This window comes from Haemaphysalis longicornis, unplaced genomic scaffold (genome assembly GCF_048455015.1).
Source record: "Haemaphysalis longicornis isolate Haplotype H1 unplaced genomic scaffold, Haemaphysalis longicornis Haplotype H1 scaffold_4, whole genome shotgun sequence".
Lineage (NCBI taxonomy): Eukaryota > Metazoa > Arthropoda > Arachnida > Ixodida > Ixodidae > Haemaphysalis > Haemaphysalis longicornis.
This window is the reverse complement of record NW_027526361.1, coordinates 95,399,974-95,423,184: the sequence shown is the minus strand read 5'-3', so window position 1 is coordinate 95,423,184 and position 23,211 is coordinate 95,399,974. Positions and strand designations below refer to the sequence as shown.

At 47.8% G+C, this 23,211-nt stretch overlaps 1 protein-coding gene and 1 pseudogene across 2 annotated transcripts in view; both read right to left on the bottom strand.

The window, feature by feature from the left end:
* LOC144179851 (uncharacterized) overlaps positions 1-23,211 on the bottom strand; it is a 51,387-nt pseudogene that overhangs the window by 22,863 nt on the left and 5,313 nt on the right. The window contains exons 3-8 of the transcript XR_013324334.1: positions 19,510-19,513; positions 18,378-18,749; positions 11,249-11,700; positions 4,240-4,483; positions 1,307-1,439; positions 1,155-1,226 (exon numbers count right to left, since the gene is read on the bottom strand). The product of XR_013324334.1 is annotated as an uncharacterized LOC144179851 (transcript). The remainder of the gene's footprint in view (positions 1-1,154; positions 1,227-1,306; positions 1,440-4,239; positions 4,484-11,248; positions 11,701-18,377; positions 18,750-19,509; positions 19,514-23,211) is intronic.
* On the bottom strand, positions 14,379-18,329 carry LOC144179114 (uncharacterized). The gene is made up of 2 exons (XM_077707343.1): positions 18,166-18,329; positions 14,379-16,259 (listed from the first exon to the last, which is right to left on the bottom strand). The coding sequence occupies exons 1-2, from the start codon at positions 18,200-18,202 to the stop codon at positions 15,877-15,879; spliced, it is 420 nt and encodes a 139-aa protein (XP_077563469.1). The 5' UTR covers positions 18,203-18,329; the 3' UTR covers positions 14,379-15,876.

Below are 23,211 nucleotides of genomic sequence, written 5' to 3'. Positions count from 1 at the left end.
ACATCACGCCAGCGGCAATATAACAACTTCCTCCTCGCCCGCAACAGCGCACCAACTCCGCCCTCTTTGGTGCCCCTTCAGAGTAGACACCTTCATCACGCTATGGGGCTGCTCTCTGTGGACAGTTTTTCTTGCAGTTTGCCCATGCTTTTTGAGCCGTTTTACCAATTTGCACAAAGTGAGGCCATTTTGCTTTTTGTGTGTACAGGGTATGGATGCCGCTCCCACATACGCACGGCGCGGTGTTTGTTTACATGTGCAGCATGCTGCATGTGAGTGCAAAACGATCGAACGTGAGCATGCAAATTACTGTTACGGTGACTCCCTTCTTGCATCCTTGTGATTGAGTTGCGATTGTGTAATCCGAGACTGCACAGAGGTATTGATCTGATTGTGGGGTTTAACGCGCCGACGCAACGCAGGCGATGAGGTGCACCGTAGTGGAGGGCTCCGGATTAATTTTGACCACCTGGGGATCTTTAACGTGCGCCGAAATCTCGTACACACGGGCGTTTTTGCTTTTCGCCTCCATCAGAAAAGCGGCCGCCGCGGCCGGGAATCGAACCCGCGACTTCGTGCTCAGCAGCGCAACGCCTTAGCCACTGAGCCACCGCGGCGGGTTGCACAGAGGTATTACACATGGTTTGCGGCCTTATGGAATACGTCACTCGCAAATGTCACAGTTCAAGTGTTGCGCTGGCTTTCTTGCATTCACTTTTTTTGTGTTGGTTGTAAATGCAGCGGCGCTGCGTCTGTGCCCCACATTTAACTACCGACATACATCCAACCTTAATTCCGTGGAGCTTCCAGTACTTTGTTGTTGTAAAACACGCTTATTTCACCTTTATGTCATTATAAGGCCGCTTTGCAAAGATTAAAAAATGGAAAAGGTAAACATTCTTCCATTTCCTCACTGGCTTCAAGCATGACTGCTGTACTTTTAGCAGTGTGTCCATGGTGTGGCGATGTATGTGTGAAAGGCCTTCGCAATTACATTGAGCAGCCAGCCTTGATTTAGTCGGGCGTATCTCAGAAAGGCTGGCACAAGGGAGCTGCAGTTATTGCTTATATATCCAGCTTAAAACTAGCTGCAATGCCCCAGTTCTCTAATAACTACCACACTTCAAGGCCACAAACACGCTAATTACACTTACCAACAGTAAAAGATTCCATGATGTGTACTTCTGGGCCATGAGAGAAGCTCTGACTGCCGAGTGGTGCATCACCTGTATGCAAAGGTGACATTGGTGCATTAGAAAAAACTAAGATGCATCCCATAGACAAAACAGCAAAACGGTGCACCTACGTCGTGCAGGTGGCTTGCGCTGCTTAGGTGGCTTCCTGTGGGAAAAGATGCTGGGAGTGGCATTTGGTTTCAGTTTTTTGATGCCAAGCTTTTCCAATATTCGTGGCTCAAATTGGTCCTCCGTGAAATGATCCTATTGAGAAAGAAAAAAATTGCACCGCCGAGTCTCACATGTGCCACGAACACTTCATAATGCATTGCAGGAGAGCCCTAGCGACCGTTCAACCGTCAAATGTGCGCCATTTTAAGGAGTACTGACACGAAAATTTTATGATCCTTTTTATTGCTTTTAACGATGCTTAATGGTCTGGCGAACCCCAAACAACACTTTAAATACTTCAGCGCGCAATAATTACATTGAATGGCCTGAAAATATTCGTTTCAATTTCCCGCGCTTTCAGCCCGAAAGGCACATATAACAGAATCCCGGCATGACCTCACCACTTTGTGTGGACGCCAAAACACTGCGGAAGCCGATGGGGGCGTTGTTTTGACCGTGCCGTCACCGGATCTGAACGGCGACATAGGCCATCAGTGAGACATAGGAAGCTTCACTTTAACAATGGTTTCAGCGGTGGTAGCGAAACGGCTGCGCTCGTTGCTGCGGTTTCATCCTTCGGTCTCACTCGCGAAATTCAGCGGCAACAAAGAGGCTCCGTAGCCCAATTCGCGAAACATTCTGGGCGCGAAATTAAAAGGTCTTATAGTACCATCGTACCTTCAATTGTGAGCTTATGTACGTCGTGCCATTAGATTTCACCGCTCTAACTGGCTGACAAACCCCGATGTGCGCTCGCTCTTCGCGGCAGTAGCGCTCGGCACAGGCCGGCCTGAGGCCGCTCAGATTGCTTGCAGCGCCCTCTGCGCAGCGCTGTGCGTGCATCAGCGGCGCGGACAGGCCTTCTCATAGAGAAAGCACGTGGACGGCAGACTAGCAAATATTTCTAGGGACCATAGTTTCAGTGGAAAAGGTCCTGCAATTGTGGCCGAAATAATTCTGCAGAAAGTCAACAAAATCTGCACAACAGATTCATCAAGATTAAGCAACGGGAGAAAACAAAACAAAAGAGAATGTTATATAAGCTGCCACCGATACTTTTGTTTTACTCTGAAGCACGCACACTTACAGATGACCAGCCCTAACCTAATTGCATAACAAATAGATCTTCCACCTGAGCAGCGTCTGGCTACACTAGATACAAAGGTGAAAAACAGTTTTTAAATGCCACCAGAAGCTATCAGCATGCAGATACATGACTAGTACAGACGTTATGAGACCAATGCTTTCCCTCCAACATTTGAGAGTTCACAAAGCTACTGAAGAGTCTGCTCAAAGCTTCCAAATCTCTTGCTAGTTCCGTGCAGTGCGTCGCCTACAAAGCTCACGGCGTCTCCGCAAGGGCGCTTGCTGTATGTACTGTGCCAGTGTGTTTGCCATGGGAGAATTACTCGCACCCGCTTGGCTCGCGACAGCATACATGGATACAGCTGGCTGCTTTCATTATTGCAAGCGACACGCACTCCATGTCTCCTTGGTGCACTTGGTGGTCATGCACAAGGAGGCAGCGGACTCCACATTTCGGTTGCTGCCTATTATCCGCATGCAGTACATCAAAGCAGCACCAACAGCACTATGCCACACGCACTTCTGAGCAGAAAACTGAAGATGCTTATCGAAATTAGGTTATCGGCGATATACAGGCCAGGAGTGCGTGTTAACCATGGAGGAATGGAAAGGTTCTTTCTTTCCTCCGTGGCGTTAACGCTAGTACCAGAATGAAGCTCTGTGAACGACGGGGCATGCATGCTGCGCCGCTTATAATTAAGATACCATGAATAAACGCGCACACTGTTAGTAAAGTAAAGTAAAGTAAAAGTTCCTAGTCCCCTTTGATGCGGGGCAGGCGCTAGGTAGCGCCACAGGAAAGAGTTTCAGTTTACAGTTTGTTCGTCGCATTCAAGTTTTCTTTTTGCCCGGTCGGTGTTCTCCGCTCCCAATCCGCTCCGAGCCATTTCGAGTCGGCGGCGGTGTCAATTGGGTCAGCTGACCTTCGTAGTGCGTGTGACTTGCTTTCGCGTACGAGTGTGCCAAAAGTTCCGATGTTCATCGAAGACACTGTCACTGTGTAGTGTGTATCCTCGCTGGTCTAATCGGCACTGCAGTCTCTGGGGCTTGTGGCCGCTCGTTGCTGGCTAGCTGCTGCGTCGCAGAGTTTGTCGGCGTCAGCGTGCCGGCAGTGCTGCTCCCAGAGGCGGAGGCGTTGCTTCGTGAGCACAGCCTCTCTGGCCCGGTCCTGTGTAGAGTTCCCGCTCAGAGCCAAGCTTTCGGCTAGGACCTTGGCTGCCGAGACGTCTACGGGCATCTTGGGGCATTCGTAGAGGATGTGGTCCACTGTTTCGCTGTTCCACTGTTACGTGAGGAACTAACAGATGGCGCCACGCAGTCAAGCCAAGTGGACCTTAAAGCCAAGAGCGTAGACGGCGGGACCCACCCCACGGTGTATGAAAGCCGCCGGCGGGAACAGCTCTCAACACGAGGCCCCACGAGTTTGATTCCTCTCTACCTCCCAGCGGCGGAACGCGGTGAACCTTGAGCAGACGACGGCTTCTAGTTACGCCCGCGCCCTGTCCGCCACTTCACTTCCTCTTCTGTGCTGCAGCCATGTAGTCGCTTGTATACGTTTTCTCTTCCTACTTTATAATAAACCCAGTTAACTCCATATAACCGAAGTCCACTGTTCTATATCAGAACCCACAACGAAACACACACAACAAATACACGGCCTCGCATCCAAAGCTGTTCGTTAACAAAGGGTGGACGACTGTTGCGGAGCGAATGTCTTCGTTAGTGGCCGCTCAAAACAGAACCGGGAGGGCTCAAACGGGCGCAAAATTTAACGAGGCGAGAACAAAAAAAGAGTTAAAATACTAACCTCGCAAAGCCGTGATGCCAGCGTCGGCTTGAAGTTCGCCCGTCCAATTCTATGCAACCAAACTTTCCTCCGCTGTGCGTCGTGTTTCCCGGACGGAATTAGGAAAAGTCTTTTGCCATGCCCGTTCTTGCTGGAGCAGCCGAAAGCACAACACATCGGCATTGCGAAGTTACATAACAAGACACCAACGCGGCACTTTTTCGAAACGAATAGGTCACTGAACAATCCGCTAGCTACACGACCTTACTAGAGTGAACTAGAAGTATAGAGTGGTTCAAACGCCCATAGGGCCCATGTAATAAAAGTGAGGCAAAAAATGGGGTCGAACCGTTTAGCGGCGCTGCGAGCGTTACCCCTCCATCGTGGCGCAACGGATAGAGTACTCGACTCCTACGCGAAATACATCGGTTCAAATCCCCCTCAAGGATAGTCTTTTTCTTTCTTTTTTTAGTTGGTTAAACTTTTAAAGCTGTAACATAGCCAGTGCCTTTTATTTTACTATGGACAAAGGATAACATAAGCTCACCCCATACGCAAATCAAAATCTGGCCTTTCGCTTTCTGTCTTCCTCCCCTCTATACAAAATACAGAAAACAACCTTTTGCGTGCGCCGTGATTGCGATGCTTATGCAACCGGTATTGTGTAGCATAACAGTGACACTTAATGCCCTTTTGAAAGGTTTAACAAAGCTGAATTTATGCACGCCACTTACAAACGAAGGTCGCGCTACACATTTAAATAGAAAATGATGAAGCCGTTTCAGTGAAACAATATCTGCCACTCTTGCAAGCTGCGTCTCTATACGCACCAAAAAGCTTGTGTACTCTTCTGAAAGTTTACAAATTCGAACAGAGACAGCACAATGAAATTAGAAACATTTAGTTTCTAAACGGAACCACTGGCATCGACATAGAAAAATTCGCGATTCGTGCAAGCAAACGTACACGGTGATCAGAACCCTCAACAAGGGAATTCTCTTTTATCTAGAGTTACAATGACGAGATTGTTTCTTGCCCTATCAGATATAAGGCAAGAAGCAATCTTTCAATTGCAAAGGCGATAAAGTGAAAGCGGAATGAACAGACTGCAGTGGGCACGGCTGCGCAGTCGTGCAGACGAAGCAGACGATCATGACCGAGTACAGATGAGCTAATCTTTGTTATTCATTTAGCCAAATCTAGTGCAATGAGCTCTTAGTATTAAATAATTTGGCTACACAAACACAAATTGTGCATTTTCGTTTTCTTTGTTATTGCCGAGAACATATATATGTGTTGTCTGCATTAGCGATCGAGGAAGCAGACGACGAGTTAATTGCTGAAGCACAATTCATGCAAACGTTACAGCGTAACAAGATCTGTTCCGGTTAATTTAATCTCATCATTTACTTGACAAATATTTCACACAGAGAGTCTTTTAAAGCAATGATGAACAGTTACTAGAATTTTTTTTTATTTATTAGTTGCAGCTTTCTTCGCGTCAGATGTATCGCAGCAATACCGCAGAAGTGTGCGATATTGCTTGGATCTTTAGCCTTTTATTTGTGGTGATAAACCTTTATTGGCACGCCCTCGTCTATGACCGGACCTTTCGTTTATGCTGCATGTCTTCCTTACAGCTTTTTTCGCCCATTTTTACTTTATATCAATTAGTGCGAAGCAACGCCTATCCTATACGGCTGCGCCGATGGTTCCCGGAACTATAAAAGTCTGGTTATGTACGCGTTTGCAGTAAGCAGGGAAGCTACAGAAGTAATTACAGCCAGTTTATGGCCAATGTGTTAGTATGTGTTCTTGTTTCTGTTTGCGCTGTAGCTATTTTTAAAGTATTAGTATCTGTTGGTCCGCCCCTCAACACTCACCCAACATAAACCAAGTCAATGAGTTAGTGCACAGCAACAATATACGGTACAGTTTAGGCGCTTTTGTACCCCTAATGAGGTAGTATGTAAAAAAAAAAAGGAGAGGCTCAGCTGGGATTTGAACCCTGGTCTTTTGCGTAGATGTCCAGTACTGTACCCGCTGCGCTACGATGGAGGGGTAACGTTCGCAGCGCCCCTAAACGGTTTGACCCCTCTTTTTGCCTCACATTTTGGGGCCCGTTTGAACCACTCTATACATACTTCTAGTTCACTCTAACCTTACTAAACAAACGGTCGGCTAGGCGCCGCCATTATTGATGCCATATTGATACGACTTTGCAAAGTGACTTTGCAAAGTTGAATGCGCAAAATAAAAAAGTAATTTTTGACGTAAAAAAGCTACTTCGCTTAAAGCACGACAGTTTCTTTATAAATTGCGCTCCCAAAAAATATGGAATATTCCGGTAGTGCCAGTCACTCGCTAAATCAATTTGTTTGTTTTGTTTTAAAGCAAAATTGAATTACATGCTGTCGAGGGATCTGCATTTACACCAACGTTGATTTACCGGATTTACACTGACGCATAGAGTTTCATACTAGTATGAAACTCTACGCACTGACGTTAGGACGGTTAGGACGTTAGTCTGTCGATTCCTGACATTGGACTAGCCTGGCGCCAAGGTACAGTGTAGCCAAGGGCACTACAACCTACCCTACGTATCTGAATCATGTGATTTCCGACCAGTGCATCCGCGGCCCTTGAGAAGCTGAATATGCATGCCATCATCCGCGTCATAGTTTAGATGACTCTCAACCTATTCAAACAATCCTTTGTTTCCTAACAGATTGCTTTCAAATCATTGAAAAGCTCACAAAATACTCCTCAATAACCCTCTCGTCCACCAGATTAGTCCTATATTCTGACCTCCAACAAGGCGAGTACCAGGACACGAGGGTGTCTGCAATTGGAATCAAACTGCATACGCTGCAGTACAGGGGAAGTTAAATGCCGCCCCTCCACTGGTTTCACGGAAGCAACATCTCCCACACTACCCCCACCTTGCCCCTCATTCACTTTGAAAAAGCCAAAAAGCAGAGGCGCGAAGACGTCACCCCTTCAAAATAATTCTATCAGGCCTTAATACACTTCCACGATCTGGGAAGGTACTTGTTAAAAATCAAAGTCCATTTAATTAAGAGAAAGATGGTTAAAACTCAAACGTTTTCCCCATGCAACCTGAGTCTAAGTCAAAGTAAAAAATCCAACTGCATTGACCGAGTCGAAATGGCGAAATCAGCTAGACGTCGGCTTCATAACAATGAAGTACCCAGGCTATATCATCTATGGCTATATTTTGACCACAGGAAGTGTTTCTTGTTTGTTTCATCATCATCATTTGCCCTCCCACTGCGTAAAGTTGGCTTTCCTGCAGTGCGTTTTGGTTATGACACCATCATCAGTGAGGTTAAGAAAGCTTAGCTTATACACTACCGATGCTGCCTACACTTCAAGACCCTTCAAAAGTGGCCTTCCCCTCATCTTCTACCAAGATGCATATACCGTAAGCTTCCAAACAAGCCAACCGCCACCATTTCATTTGGAACTGCTAGAGTTTCCCCCAACTTCGTGCTTCCATCCTAACTAAGGCCCAACCACCTGACCCACACACAATGGATGCACCTAATTAGACAAAAGCGTCCTACACTCTACAGGACTTTATTTTTTCAAGTGTGGCCTTGCAATTCTGTAATCAAGACCGACAATAACCCGGGCACAAATATCACATGAAGACCAAACAGCAAAATAATTCCTTACCAACTACACCGCTCCCCCAACCTTGACGTACCCAGTTGGCCTACGGCATTCCTACATCCAATAAAGATGCCACTAATACCAGTACTACTTCCACAATGACATGTCAGTTCTAACTTGGCGATTTTCCAGAGTGGGTATGCGCCACTGATATGTAGGCTCTAATGAACCAATTAATCGGTAACCCGGGTTTTAGTGATAACGAAGTTTAATGGCCTTCATCTTTCCGGAATTATATCAGTATTTTTAGGTAACCGCAAATTTCAACCGAGTTAGCCATGGCCAATCCCCCCTTGTGGGTACAAGGCAACTTTGAGGGCATCATCATCATAATCATCAAACTCGGGCTGCGCCCACAGCACGAAAGAGGGCTCACTTGTTCAGCAAACCCCATGGTTCAAAGAATCGCACACCCTTCCCGTGAGCAGTGGGAGTAGGAGCCGTCCAGCTCCGGTCTCGACTCCCAGCTTAGGCTGGTGGAAAGGGCCGTCACAGTCTCCGATAGAGTTCTGGACTGAGGACCCCACCCCACATTACAATGCTGGTAATAAAGTTTATTCTCTCTATCCCTCCCACGGCACGAGGCTTGCAGCTCGCACGGCCTAGCATTGAGCACTCAACTTTGGCGACATGCAAATATATATCTATAGAAATCCTTACTTGGAAAGGGGTAGCCAGAAGTCCAACAAAGGCAAGAGTTGTTCGGAGAGGCTACTCTAGGCCTAACCTAGGTCCCTTTTCTTCTATGCTAAACTGGACTATGCCCGAATCTTCTACACAATCCCTCACAGAGAGTGATACCTCCTTGGTGCGCCTCGGATTCGTGGGCATTGTCCACTCTTTGGAGGACAGCACTCGTCAAGTGGAGGCCCCCATAGGAGGTGTTAAAGGAGCCATGAAGACAAAATACAAGTTTGTTTTATTCGAAAGATTTCGCGTTCTATAGTGCCCCCAGCACTTGTCCGGAAGCAAACAATGCTTTATTCACTGTGAAATTAATCAATGTAAGCTAAAATTCTGATTCTCGCGCCAAAACGTGTGTTTGAATGACGTTTGCAATGACATCATAACAACAGGTCTCCAGCTAAACCTGGTGTGGAGAGGAGACTTGCTTACTGTTAGTCAACCTAGATGGCGCCACCACACCGTGGCAAGCCGTTTTCTGCCTTTGGTATGTTTGTGACCATATTTAAACCTGGCTTGTTTTTGTTCATGGAGAAAATGTTCGTTTCATGAAACATGGTGCTCGCTCGACAAATATGGTCACGTAAGACATTGTCGCTTGCGTCAATCGCCCAGTGTTGTCTGCGACAACCCCAAAGCTCCGCAGTGCTGTGCATCTAAACGAAGCATAGTGCGCGCAGTACGAACAGCAGTACACATCGGTACTTCTATGTTTACGTGTGCTTTCGTAACTCTGACTGTTTGTCCCACCATTCTTACTGCTATAAAATGAATGTGAACTAAACTGAAGCACTAATAGCTCATTCGGCAAGCTTATAAGCCCTGCCTAATTTGCGTTTGCTTTTGCCGGCCTCTGCCAATTGCAGAGCTGCCTGGTGTGACATCGTACGTTCCGTTGTGGGAAATGAGCTAGTGGGTCGCATGGCCATCCCCTTTTTTTCTAATTATACAGCTTATTTGAACAAATTTATTGTTAGAAGTGGTGTCAGTATGATTCTAACGAGGCAATCTTTTGAATGAACCAAATTTAATGGACCCTTTAAATTTCTTGCTTAACTGTGGAGTCCTTGCAGTATGGGCAGTGGTGCAGTGGGTCAGCGAGAGCGGCATAGCCCTCGTGTCTTCCTGAGCCATCGCTTGAACACAGGAGCACCACCGTTATGCAGCACATCCTTCGACACGGGAGCTCCTGCTTAGGCCTTGTGTGTCCAAATTCTAGCCCCACTGGGTAACCCTGTTGCAAAACGCTCATTTTGAAACTCAGGTCTAGTAGGTTTTTTGTTCTTCGTGTCTCCTTGCGTCCAACCAGGCTGGCCAGATCGACATTTATCAGTGGATCATATACACACACATACAGATCATGATGCATCATTGCCCCTTTTCAAGAGAGGTGTGTCTTTATGCTTGTGTTTGTCTGCAAAGCTGCAGCATGCGTTCAAGGGACCCTGCAGCACTTACCATCGACTAATCAGAATTTATTTCGGGGTATTTTCCCAGCAATCTACTCCCACAAGAATTATGCAAATACGTTCACAATCACCGAAACTACTCGCGATGAGCATTGCGCATAATTGTTCCCTCTCAACTCGACAGCGGACAATGCGACAAAAGCTGCGTGCTCTCTCCCGGAGAGGGAGCGGCTTGCGGCATTCTTTTCCACAGCCCTCGATATATCACATGCTGGGGAGTTTTCTCCTTTTCTCCGCAACGTGGCGGGGTCTATTTCCGGTACGGTGCCACAAAAAAGCAGGCATGTCTGCCTGTTCACAAGCGCGCACTCAGGCTGGTAGGGCGTATTTGAAGCAACAAATGCTTGTTGTCAAGTGGTCTCGTTGACAGAGGAGTACTACGTTCATCACTCAAACTCCGTGCGCACTTAAAACACAAAATAAATTCAAAAATTGTGCGTACAGGTTCAGGCATAGAAGAGGTTGGTACACAGCTCTGGCAACGGCGTATCGTCACAGAAAATGCAACAAATAAGCCGCGAGGTTGACCAGCGACAGCCAATAGGACAGCCATGGCCACAATGATGTCGTTTGGGCCATGCCAGGGGTGCATAATGAGAAAAATTGAAGAGAGCGCAGTTGGCTTTTCCATGTCTTTCACAGCGATTTGCACGCTTGCCGCTTCACGTGCACGTGTAATATTTGGCTCAGGTATTCCTGGCAGTGTAATTTAAACGTCGCGCAGGTTTACTTGCACTGCTCAAAGAGTGTTGCAGGGTCCCTTTCAAGTAGACAGTCTACACGCTAGTGGGCCGGCCGTCGTCACAACCCACTTGCGACCAATGCAGTCCGCTGCCAGTCTGCCACAGGTCCCACCCAAAATCACACCAGCTGCGCCAGCGAGGAGCAATTGTCACCCGGCCCGTGAGGCCACAAGGTGACAATGAATGACGAAATTTTTGCTTGGAGTCAAGTTTCATTCCACCATGAAATGGTCTCTTTTTACAAGCCCCCTACACCTTCTCTAGGTATGCTGCATACATCACTTGCTGTGCAACAGCCGCCACAAAGACACTCTTCCGATCACTTTGGGTGAGGGTTCGTTCGCCCTCGCACGGAGGCTGTGCGCCTTCTCCTCGTCAACCTTCTGCTGGAGGCGATGAGTGCAGGCCACGGGGCACAAGAATCAGCGGAAGACACGCCCAGCCATGTGGCAGCGCACATGGCTGGCCAGGTTGCTCTGCCGGGTGAAGTCCCTGGTGCACAGGTGGCACCGGTAGGGACGCTCGCCCGTGTGGGTGCGCAGGTGGGTCACCAGGTTGCACTTGTGCACGAAAGCCTTGCCACAGTGGCTGCACCGGTGGGGGCGCTCGCCCGTGTGGATGTACTGGTGCCTCTTCAGGTGGCTCGGGAACGGCGCCACGTAGCTGCACTGCTGGCAGCGCAGCGGCAGCCGACCATGCAAGGGGGGGGCGTGCTGCTGCCTCCACCCACTCGACGAGGGGGAATGGCCTGCAACAGGGAGGGAGGGGGAAACACTGAGAACCCTTCCAACGACGATGACGGTGTCAGTGGACCAGCCGATGAGGAAAGAACCAGTACGTAAGAGGAAGGAGCATCCCCACTGTTGCCAAGTGAGCCACTCTGTGAAGGCCTAACGCCCTGTGAACTCCGTAGCAACGTGGACAAGCCCTCCTCTTTCTTGCTGGCTTGGCAGTCTTTGGCACCCAACCAGCGCTCAGTGGCTCCATGTGCTCCATGGGGGGACACACACATGCACGCATAGAGTGGAACACCTGCGGAGGCGAATCGGTGGGGGTTGGTAAAATGACTGATAAGATGAATATTAAAAAAAAACAGTTTCCATTAAATTTAGTCAACATTAACTTCAGCCTTTACTGACACCAACAACCTGCTTTCTTGGGCAAAACCTGAAGGCTAAATGCTGCATGCTAGATACTAATCATTTTTTTACGCAGACTGTTTCAAGACTAACAGAGAAAATCCCAATCTTACTTTTAGCAAGTGAACCAGCTGAAGCACTGTCCATGCCAGCAATACCAGGAATAAGCGACTATGAAGCAGTTAGTTGCCTGCCAAATGAACAGAAAGGGGCACTGAACTACCCGGGTGAATTCTCGCTTTTTTCTGTTTCATGTCTGTTTCAAAGATTCCACATCAAGCGAGCCCCGATTGGCTGAAGACAGACGACCGTATGTGAAACAGCGCAAGCAAGGCGATATTATTGGTCAGAGGCCTTTCATGTGCAATTACATCATTACTGAAACAAATGCTAAATGGGCATTTTCAAAATGAACACGAATCAGAATTTCGCCCCAGGCTCATTAGTGGCTGCATATGCTTAGTGAATGCCTAGAGTCTCAAGTTATTTGTAGCATGTGGCAGAAGAAAAAACCCAGCTGCACACCGAGCACGGCGACTTTATTTAACTACTTCAGTAACATATTCTAGATTGCAGCGGGTTTTTGTGCTATGTCGGCCTTCAAAATTTTGACTTTTCCCTGCTTTGTTATTTACTTTTGAGTGCGAAAGATATGCGGAGGGTCAAGAATCAGGCGTCGTCATGGCCAAGACATAGCATACAACACAGCTCATGAACGACCCACGAAAAAGAAGAAAGAAGCCACCATCTCAAAAAACAAAATAAAAAATGTGTGAGAGAATGCTCATATTGACACCACATTTCTCCGAGGAACTTTCACAAACAAAGGAAAGTAATTAAGTTGAAAAAGAAAAACTGCGCAATTTTCGGTACAGGCGGCACTATATCGATTCCAGGGGCTCCAGAATGTGACAGACGTGCGTTTCTGCAAAATATCTGCCTGGCTCGGTGGGAAACAGTAGTGCCATTTTCTGGAACTTGCGGTCAGATGCCAACAAATGGTGCGTGAACACTGCAAACACGGGAAAAGAAAAAGACAAAGAGGAAGGGATGATGAGACGACATGTTTGGCAACCTAACAATAGCGCTTTCACATCGACTACATCGTAACATGCCCTCATAATTTTGTGTTTGTTCGCGCACAGATGGTACACACACTTGCAACCCGTTAAAATTACCCCTGACGACTTGCCGGTGTCGTCAGAGACATGCAAGGATGGTATGAAAAAGAAACAGCACTTTCATACGTGTTTCTAATAGCACTAAAAAAATGGATGGAAATTGACAACAAGAACATTCTACATGGCTTATGCATTCAGAAAAAGTCTGGTAAGGTGGTTAGACAAGGTTAAATGATGGCTTCAATGTTTCTTTAAGCCATACGACATTTAAGACATTCGCAGGCAGCAATGGCAACTATGGGTGAAATTGCTGCTGTGCTTGATTACTTTGTTGTCTTAAAAGAGATTTTTTTCAATGTAGGTTCATTATGTAAAAATACGATTACAAAATTACACGGCCCTCACATTCCATTATTGAAAAAGCCCAAAAATGCTTACAGTAGCCACCTCCGTAAAATTTTGACAAGCTCAAAGCAGTTATTTTTCAATTACATGGTGTTTTTAAGCTCCAAAACTAAAAGCAACTTCTTTTGTGTCCTTCCAAGTGCTTGATAGCCGCGAATTAAGACCACGTTGAACCACCCTTAGCTTAGTCTGTCTACCTGACAGAACCACCAACCTTCTCTTGAAGAATGGTTACAAAATGGAACCCTTTTTTTGTCGGATCCTTCCAAGAAATCTGGATCATGGCAAGGCGAACAACTAACCAACTGGGAATTTTTTTCTAGCTCCAAGATATGCAGCTTCAAACAACAGGGGGCTTACTACACAAAACAAAGCATAGATAAACGCACAGAGTTTACACAAGTAAATTTCTTATTTTGGTCATTGCATTCCGTACTGCACAACATGAACCAGTGCAGTGGCTACGTTGCTAGAATCACAAAAACCATCAACCAACAGGCAGGAACCAGGAACTCAATTCGACCAGTATTTTCTCGGCAAGTTCACGCCAGTTCACTGTGGCTGTTCCTGCCTGAGCCTTCTTGCTAGACTTTCATGCACACACTCCTTGCTAAACAAAAAAAAAAGTGGTTGAAAGGTTTAAAAAATTTCTTGGGTAAAAAATTTCTTGGGGTACGTAAGTCTGCTAATGTGCTTTGAAGCCAATAGCCTGGCAATACTAATCAGAAACTTCACAGCTAGGCAGGGTTTTAATCTATTTTTTCGCTTTTGTTACGTTGTCTTTCGGCGCAAATTACTTCGACAAACAGACTGGCAGCACTTCACCCCACGGCTTTCCCACAACCAGAGTTCTTCACAGTGGCTGTAGTGCACCTGTTCTGCTCACGTGACATAAGACCAACCTATCACGTGATATGACGTCAGCACCACACGCACTGAGCTAACACTTGTTTCGCTGCTTGCAATGTGCTATGTTGCACGGTTTTAAACACTTGGCTCCTGGCTACTCTTGGGATGTATGATCGATACCCATCTGATCTCAAATGTGTTCTTTATTGACTCTTTACACTGGTGGCCATTTTTTTTACCAAACAAATACACCATGAGAGAGACAACTGTTTACAGCAACGGTTACACTGTGAAAGGGAGGCAGCTACAGGGAGCAATTTTGTCTCGTCTACTCTTGAAAGGAGTTACACTTGTGGCCACTGAGGTCGTTGGTTTGTGATTCACTTGACAAAAAAAAAGGTTTGATTAGAAACATTTTGTCTTTCAAAAAACATATAGCCAGAAACTGATGCCAACTGCCATACGGCAAATATATCTGCAATTAAAACAAAACACAGTGAAAAAGCAGGAGGTGACATCATCTTCAAATGATATAAAACCAGCCTATGGTATCGGTTCCTCACTCTGAACGTTTATAACTTCACCTCAAAAATAACCATAGAAGAAGAACGTGCGACAAGTACTGGGCGTTATCTGCTGTTTACACACAAAAGGAACAATCAAAGAGGGAAGTATGTGTGTGCTCGCACGCATATGAATGGTGCGGCATGATGACTGCAAAATTTTAAAAAGTGCAGTGTTTGCTTGCTTGAATGGAACTGGAAAGTTGCGTCACGTATTCAAGCGCGCATTTATGCCGAAATGTTGGTGACCGACACAGGATGCCACAGGTTCCACACACGACAATTGCCACACTAGCGAGGAGTGATTGTCACCTGGCTGGCGAGGCCATGATGTGATGATGATGGCGATCACAAACGAGGAAGCTTTCACACGGAGCATCTCCATCTACAATAAGATGGGCTCTCAATCTGAGGCCCCCCACCTTTTGGCACGCTGCATGAAGGCCACCCGCCATGCAGCAACGAACCAGCGAAGAAGTTAATGAGCGATGCCCGCCAGAGGCTGCGGGGCCATTGGCTGTAAAAAAAATGTCACTTCAGAGCTGGATTTCAAGCGGCCGGTCTTGGCCATCACCAGAAGCAAAGCAGCACATTTTGAGGCTGCAGCCAATCTGGCCTTACTACTTCCACTCTGTGCCTTGGGCTGCGAGGAGACGATAGTCCCGCGCTTGTTTTTTCGGGGTAGCGCTGCTGCTTTGTTCCTTCCTCAGGTCCTCAAAAATGGACAGGAGTGTTCGTGTGCTGCTCGCCAGGCGCCTGGTGACAAATGCTGGATACCAGATATTCAGCTTGGAGAAATATCCAGTGAACAGCCATTTTCTTCCAACACCGGCAGCATCGTCCCCCACTTCTTCACTGGCTTTGGGTGCATGGAGATGGCCTAAACACTGCTTCGTAACAATCCACAAAAAGAAATCGCCTTCTTCTGGTCTTGTTGGACTGCGTGTCTGTGCACACACCTGTTGGGGCCCCTCCCCTCCCCCCCCGCACTACTGGCAGTGGCTGTGCACCTTCTCCTCGTGTCTCGCGCTCTGGAGGCGATGAGTGAAGGCCTCGGGGCAGAAGCGGCAGCGGAAGGGCCTCTCGCCCGTGTGGGTGCGCATATGCCTGTTCAGCGACATCTTCCTGGTGAATGCCATGGGGCACAGGTGGCACTGGTGGGGGCGCTCGCCCGTGTGAATGCGCAGGTGGGCAGACAGGTTGCCCTTCTGCACAAAGGCCTTGCTGCAGTGGCTGCACTGGTGGGGGCGCTCGCCTGTGTGGATGCGCTGGTGGATTTCCAGCAGGCTTGGGCTCAGTGTCACGAAGCTACACTGCTGGCAGCGTCGCTGGAGTCGACCATGGTGCAGCCTATGGCGGTTCGGGGAAGGGCCTGCAACAGGGAGGAAGGGGGAAACACTGAGAACCTTTCCAGCGACAAACACAGTGACAGTGCACCAGCAGCGAAGGCGGAAGGGGGAAAAAAAGAAAACACAAAAGAGGAGGCTGCGTCGCCACCAGTCCCCAAGGGGCCGCACACTGCCTAGCAATGCAGATGGGCCTAGCAATGCCTAGCACTGCATCCGGTGCTAGGCATTGCCGAGCCTAGCCGTGCCGTGCTAGGCTTAAGCAATGCCTAAGCCTAGCCATTGCCGTGCTCAGCAATGCCCAGCACTGCATCCGGTAAGATCCCACGGCCTAGCAATGCAGACGAGCCCTCCTCTTTCTTCCTTGCTAGGCAGCTAGTCCCTTGGAAGGCTTCAGAAACTTTGGAACCACAGCTTGTTCAGGAATGACCTCCACAGCAAAAAAAATCCCCCATCGCACAGTGCTTTGCCATGAAAGCTGCTGAGTTCAGGCCTACCCAAAAATTTCAAAATTCTGGGGGCTTTCTCACCACACTGCTGGTGTCCCAAATAGGATCACCAAGAAGCGGCCAACTGATTCGACTAGCCTTTTCTAAGCAAGTTCCCATACCCTCATTGCGGCTGTTTTTGCCTCAGCCTTTTGCCCAACTTCCACACACACGCACCCAATCAGACAACAAAAAAGTAGGTCGAAAGACTGAAAGCAACACTGTCGGAATGAGACAACCGTGCCTTTTCTACTAGTTCCACTAGATTCAGGATCTTGGCAGTGTTCACAAAGTTCAGTGGTTCAGTGTAGATAAGTTTCCCTGCTTTTAGGTCACCCAACAGCCCGATACGAAGCAGCGAAGACAACAAGCTGTTGCCTGTTTGTCCACAGCTTCTGAACAGCAAAGCATCCGGCAGGATTAAATTAAACCAGTCACAGTTCTGTGTCAACTACCACTCAAAGTTGCCCCTGCCCGAAATGCAACAGCAGCAACACAAGCAAAAATACAGGTAAGAAAAAGCAAAGGAATACTTTGGACCATGATGCGGTCTCATTATTGACCAAAAAGTTTACAACCTGAAAAAAAGATGGGTGCCATATTAATTTAGTTACAAGTTGAGTGCTCTTTTTCCGAAAGCAACATCGAATGCTGGGGATGTCAGCTTGCAATCATTAACAAAGAAGGTCAAGCCATGGCTGCAACAAAGGGTGGCCTGCATGAAGTCGTCACTAAATAAGATACAGAGTACCGTCACTGAGGCACGCAAGTGAGCAACGGCGGCCATTTTGTAGTTTATCAGTGTTGCCAGATTGCCACTTCTGCAGCATCAACGCTAACTTGAACGAGGTCATTTTGTAAACAACACTGACGAGGACGTAGAAACACGGCATCTTCGGACGCACTGCTGGAGCTGAAATGCTACGAAGCGCGTTATCTTTGATTCGCATACGGAACGACGCCAGTCACACGCAGCCGCAGAGAAGGGAGGACGAGCTGAGACTACCACAGCTGACCGACAGAAAACACAAACAAAATGGCGGTTCCCATGAACCGCTGCAGTGTAAACTGTCATGTGATACAAACTGGCCAATGATCACGGCGACGGCACGGAACAATGGGAGAAGAGTGCCGATGCTCTGTAATCTTATCTAGTCACACTAGTTGTCGCCACATACAGCCTTGCATGTTGTTAGTACTCCTTGTCCTCATGCGGCTTCTATCAGTGAGAAGGGGCCTATTTGGGGCCGATGTATATTTGGATAACAAAGGAATATATTGTTCAGATGGCACGCCCTTAACTACGGCGCATGCTGTCTTTCACGCATGGTTCACGCAATTTTTAATTATAACCTTCTCGAAGTTTCTGGCTGCCCCATAAAATTATCTGCACAGGCAGTACACGAGATAAGCACTCACTAAACATTGGCCACTGTTTACTCACAGAAGATACCATCACAGTGGGAAATTGCACGAAACATTCACGCAGTGTGCCCGCTTGCATGCAGATTAATGGCAATAAATTGCGATTGACTTTCCAAAAGCTGTGTGTCTTTCAGCTTATGTCGGTCTGAAACGTTGCAGTGCGTGTTCAAATGTTCACCGTAGGGTGGTCACTTGAGAACACAAGACGGCACTAAGTGCCGCAAGTCCCACCCACAACCACAGTTCCTGCACTAGCACAGAGCCATTGTCACTAGGCTGGTGATGCGATGATAGGACGGAAAACTGGCAGCTTTCACTCGGAGCCAGGTCTCGTTGCAGGATCTCATTGCTGGGGCACAGGTGGCACCAATATGAACACTCGCCCATGTGGATGTGCAGGTGGGTCAATGGGTGGTCCTTCTGCACAGTGGCCCTGCTGCAGTGGCGGCACTGGTGCGGGCACTTGCCCGCGTGTGTGCACCATTGTTCCTTCTGCAGGCCCGGAGCTGCACTGCTGGCAGGACAGCAGCTGATGACCCGGGCGTGGGCAGTGCTGTTGCTGCTGCCTGCAGTCACCCATGGAGGGATAAGATGGCGAAGGGCCTGCAACGGGGAGACAAGGGAAAACTGAGAGCCCTTGCTGCAGCAAGTAAGGTGGCAGGGCACCAGCAGCCAGGCAGAAGATGGAAGGAGAAAGAACAAACAAAGCGTCCCCACTGGTGCAAGCCAAGCCGCTCTGCGCAGGTCGAACGTGCCTGGGCATTCCCCAGCAATGCAGACGAGCCCTCCTCTTTCTTGATAGCTCAGCAGTATGCCAATCAGGAGGCTTCAGAAGCTTTAGCATGAAAGCTTGTTCAGGAATGCCACCCCTAGTGCTTCCGCACTAACTCACACTGTGGCAAGATTCTGTTCCCTGTGAGTGTGAGCCTGCCACTTCCTGCGCACACCCAGCGCCATCTACCGGTTCAATTTGAATGCGCCTTCTGTTGTTGTGAGCAACTGCTAAAAGTTCTTCCCTGTTTGACCTCAGTACCCTTGGGATAGAATCACAGGTTTTGACACACATACCCTGACTTTGAGCTGCAACAGAACCCAAGCTTTCGAAAGACTCACGATGTTTTTTGACTGTTGTTCTCTTGGCCTAATTCTATGTATTGTCTTCCTAAAAAAAAATGGTGTGGTATCCTTCAGGTTGGTTTAATAACTGGGCGCAGTACATCAATACATTTCATACACACCCTGCAATGCACAGGAAGTGCCTGGCTTGTACCTACCTCAAACTGAAATATCGCCCCGCTTTGCCCTGAAACCTGATAAGCTCACTCCCACCCAAAAATTTTAATTCTCGGTGTTTTCAGCTCACAGCGCTGGTGGCGCAAAAGCAGCACCCACCAAGCAGACACCCAATATGACCGGCCATTGTGAAGCAGATTCCATCACCTCATCAAGGCTGTTCTTGCCACAGACTGCATGCACAACATCCACGCACACACAGCCCACTAAACAAAAGAAAACACCGTTGTAAAGACTTAAAAGCTACAGTGTCGTGCACAACAGAACAAACCACGGCTGCTCAACTGCTACTGCTAGGCTGAGCAACTCAGCACTGTTCATTTTGTTCAGTGTAGATAACATGCACAGCTGTCAGGTCATCCTGACATGACAGTGAGATGACAGCGAGTAGCAGGAAAGGAAACCAAAAATTCCTCTGCACTGCTTCTCAACAGTAAAGCATGTGGTAGGATTAGGCTAAAGCAGTTATGGTTCTCTGTCTGCTAACACAGAGTTGTCTCTTACAAAAGGCAGCTTCAATGACAACATAAGGGGAACAAAGGGAAAAAACAAGCAAAGACACATCTTTACACCATGATGACAATTGTGCCTTATTGACCCAACAGTTTAAAACCTCAACAATAATACCATATTCATTTAGTTATAGGTCGACCTTTTTAGAAAATACCGCCCAATGCAAGGGAGGTGAGCCTGCCTGCAATGATGACCATGACCAAAAAAAAATCAAGCCATAGGTGCAACAAAAGGTGGCCTGCATTAACTTGTCACCACATACAACTTGACATGCTTTTACTGTTTCTTGCCCTCGTGTGGCTTCTATCAATGAGAAGGGGCCTATTGAAGCAAATGTATACTCGAATAAACGGAGGAATATATTGTTCAGGCGATACGCAGTTAGCTATGGTACATGCCATAGCCACCTCTTACGCATGGTCTTGCAGTAGCATGCAGGAGTGTAATTTCCTTGCAAATGAGACAAATTTTGACAGCGCTTCTCGCATAGCAAGTGTATGCTACAGTTGTCCCGAAAACAACATACGATAATCCTCCTGGTACGCTCAAAAGAATGCACAGCCCTTTCCAGTAGTAACCTTCAGAGTGCATGTTTTTTTTTTTTTTTTGAAGATGTGCACGCATCCACAAATGTTAGACATGGATGCTTGGTGGGCTCCGAACATAACAGCTCACACTTCCATGATGCCGAAGAGTGCGAGACCTCAAATTTACTAAAAAAGATGCAACAAATTGTTTCAATACTAGAAGATGCTGCATCTGCATCAACCCACCAATTTCATCGAGAGCTCGCTTCAGCAGCCGTATATTTTGGAATGATGCAATGTTGTGCTCGGGTGTTTCAGTTCAGACTGGTGTCAGAAGTGGCACCAGTCTGCCTGCCGAGGTGATTCCCCCCAAAGGAACGAAAACAAAGAAAGAGGTGAAAACACCGTGTAGCAGAAAAAGAAGTCTGATAAATGTTGCCAGGAGAAGCCGTAATGCTTTCACCTTCAAAGCATGGAAGCGGATCAACACAATTTTTTGCCATCAAGCAAACATGTCGATGGAATGCAAACAAAGTATAACGATAAATGGGGGGAGTGGGGAGGACACATCATCGTTTAGTTACATACAAAACCAGTGTACCATACCAGTTATGTAAAAAATCCTGACCCCTCCCCTCATTTCCCTTTGCTCGTTATGGTTTGCACTCGTTCGTTCAATTCATTTGTCAGAAACGGTGGAAACTAAGTTCATTGGGAAGCTGGCGTAAGTTTGTCTCTTGTGTATCCTTATACCCTCACTGTCTGCATGTTCATAGGTGCACCCATAAAGTACCTGTACAAGTGCACCAAACAACAACTGCTGTTTACCGATTAAAGGTGCCACACAAGTGGGAAAGTGCCCCAGTCACATACACACAGTGTGGGTGTTTTGCACATGTATCTATGGTGACGCATTGCGAGCCCCTCAGTTCAAAAGGGGTGCGTCTTTTTGCTTGTGTTGGTCGGCAAAGCTGCCGCCCATGTCCAAATGGGCAGTCTATGGCGGTGGGACAGCCTTCGGTGTAGGCCACCTATGACCAACGCAGGACGCCACCATCTGCAAGGGTCCTACCCATACGGTGAATACCTTCAAAACGGCAGAAAGCTGCGGGCTACATATCCAATCCCACATCATGATGCAACGGCAACTGAAGCCCAGATGCTACACAAGATACAGTGGAACCTGCATAATACAACCTTCAAGGGATCGCGCAAAAGCGTATGACCGGAGTGCCGCACGATCAGGGCACGGGCAAATGCCAACCTAGCAGAATGTCTCACACGACAGTAAAGATAAGAACATATCTAAACTACTATATTTAGCGCATTCTCGCATAATTTGCGAACCCCTAACTGAAATCTAAAGTTTCTAAAAACAAAACGCCTATTTTGTGCCCCCCTCCCCTTGACGGCATCTGCGCTAGCCCGCCAGCCACGCACTGCATGCTACGCAACCCCCGTGCCATCCGCCGCTATTTATAGCCCGCCAGCCCTGAGCCTCACACGCGCGAGACAATGCTGACGTGTTTGAGCAATTTGAGGGAAACGGGAAGAGTGTGAAACTGCCAAGGCCAAGCGAAACGAACGACAGCACAAAGCGGTGATGGCAAAAGGGCAGAAAAGAAAGGAGCGGAGCAACAGTGTGGCTTTGAAAGACACATAAGCCGAGAGCAGAGAAAGCGTCGCAAAAGGAGGAAACCTGGATCAAGCGGGCGAGAAAAGGTGTTTGGTCCTCATCCTGGGGTTGTGTCATTTGTTTCGAATTGGAGGGCTGGATCGGAGCTTCAAATTTGCGGTCTGCCAGCCACCTGGACTTTTACTTCTCACGGTTGGCGTGTCGGCGTTCTGCTGCCACGTGGGGCCGTCAAAGATTAACTCCCACTTGTGGATTAACTCCCGCTTGTGGATTAACTCCCATCAAGCAGCATCCAACGGGGGTTAAGAATAAAGAAAGGTTGAGACGAGGCTGCGGAGCGGTGTAAAAGATAGAAAAAACGCTGGTTTATCCGCCCTAAGGTCTGTCGTAAGAAGCGGATCGTGTGCACCTGAGCATAGTATAATCAAGGTTTTTAATGCATTGTCCCAATGGAGAGTTTGCAAGGACTGCAGTGATCTGTCATAAAAAGCGGGTCGTCGCGAGACGGGGGGACATATCAGCGGGGTTCTACTGTACAAACAAACAGTTTCATTCATAAAACTCACTGGATAAAGGTTTTCTGACAATGGTACCCCGACTACGCCGAAGACTGCAGGCTATGCAGCTAGACTGCTAGCCTCTTCCACGCCACGCAGGCCTGCCCACACTTCTGAGCAGGGGTGTGGGCGGCCCACTTTTAAAGCACCTGCCACTGACTTTACAAGAATCATGGAGGTCACCCTCGCCAGCCCCGACTCACAGATTCCAAAAGACTTAATCAGCCGAGCCAAGACGGGAGCAAAAAGACACTGCAGCCCTAAACTAAGGATTCCATTTGTGATTCCCTCATCTTTCTCTCCCCCTCCCCCTTCTTTCATCTTTACTTCAATAAAGTTTATTCATTCTACCCACAAATTAACTTCCCGCACTAGAGCGGAGCAATTGTCACCCTGCTGGTGAGGCCACAATGTGAGGACAAAACATTCGGTCGGAGCCAGGTCTCGTAGAATAAAATGGGCTCTCCCTCCGAGACCCTCCCCCCACCTCTTGGTGAGCTGCACAACCCCTCCGCACAGCGATCCGCAAAGAGACGCTT

Bases quoted from the DNA above. Each gene is read 5' to 3' on its own strand.
- LOC144179114 (XM_077707343.1), bottom strand. From the start codon at position 18,202: ATGTTTCGTGCAATTTCCCACTGTGATGGTATCTTCT. The intron at 16,260-18,165 runs GTGAGTAAACAG...TCCCTGTTGCAG, and splicing joins CCACTGTGATGGTATCTTCT to GCCCTTCCCCGAACCGCCAT.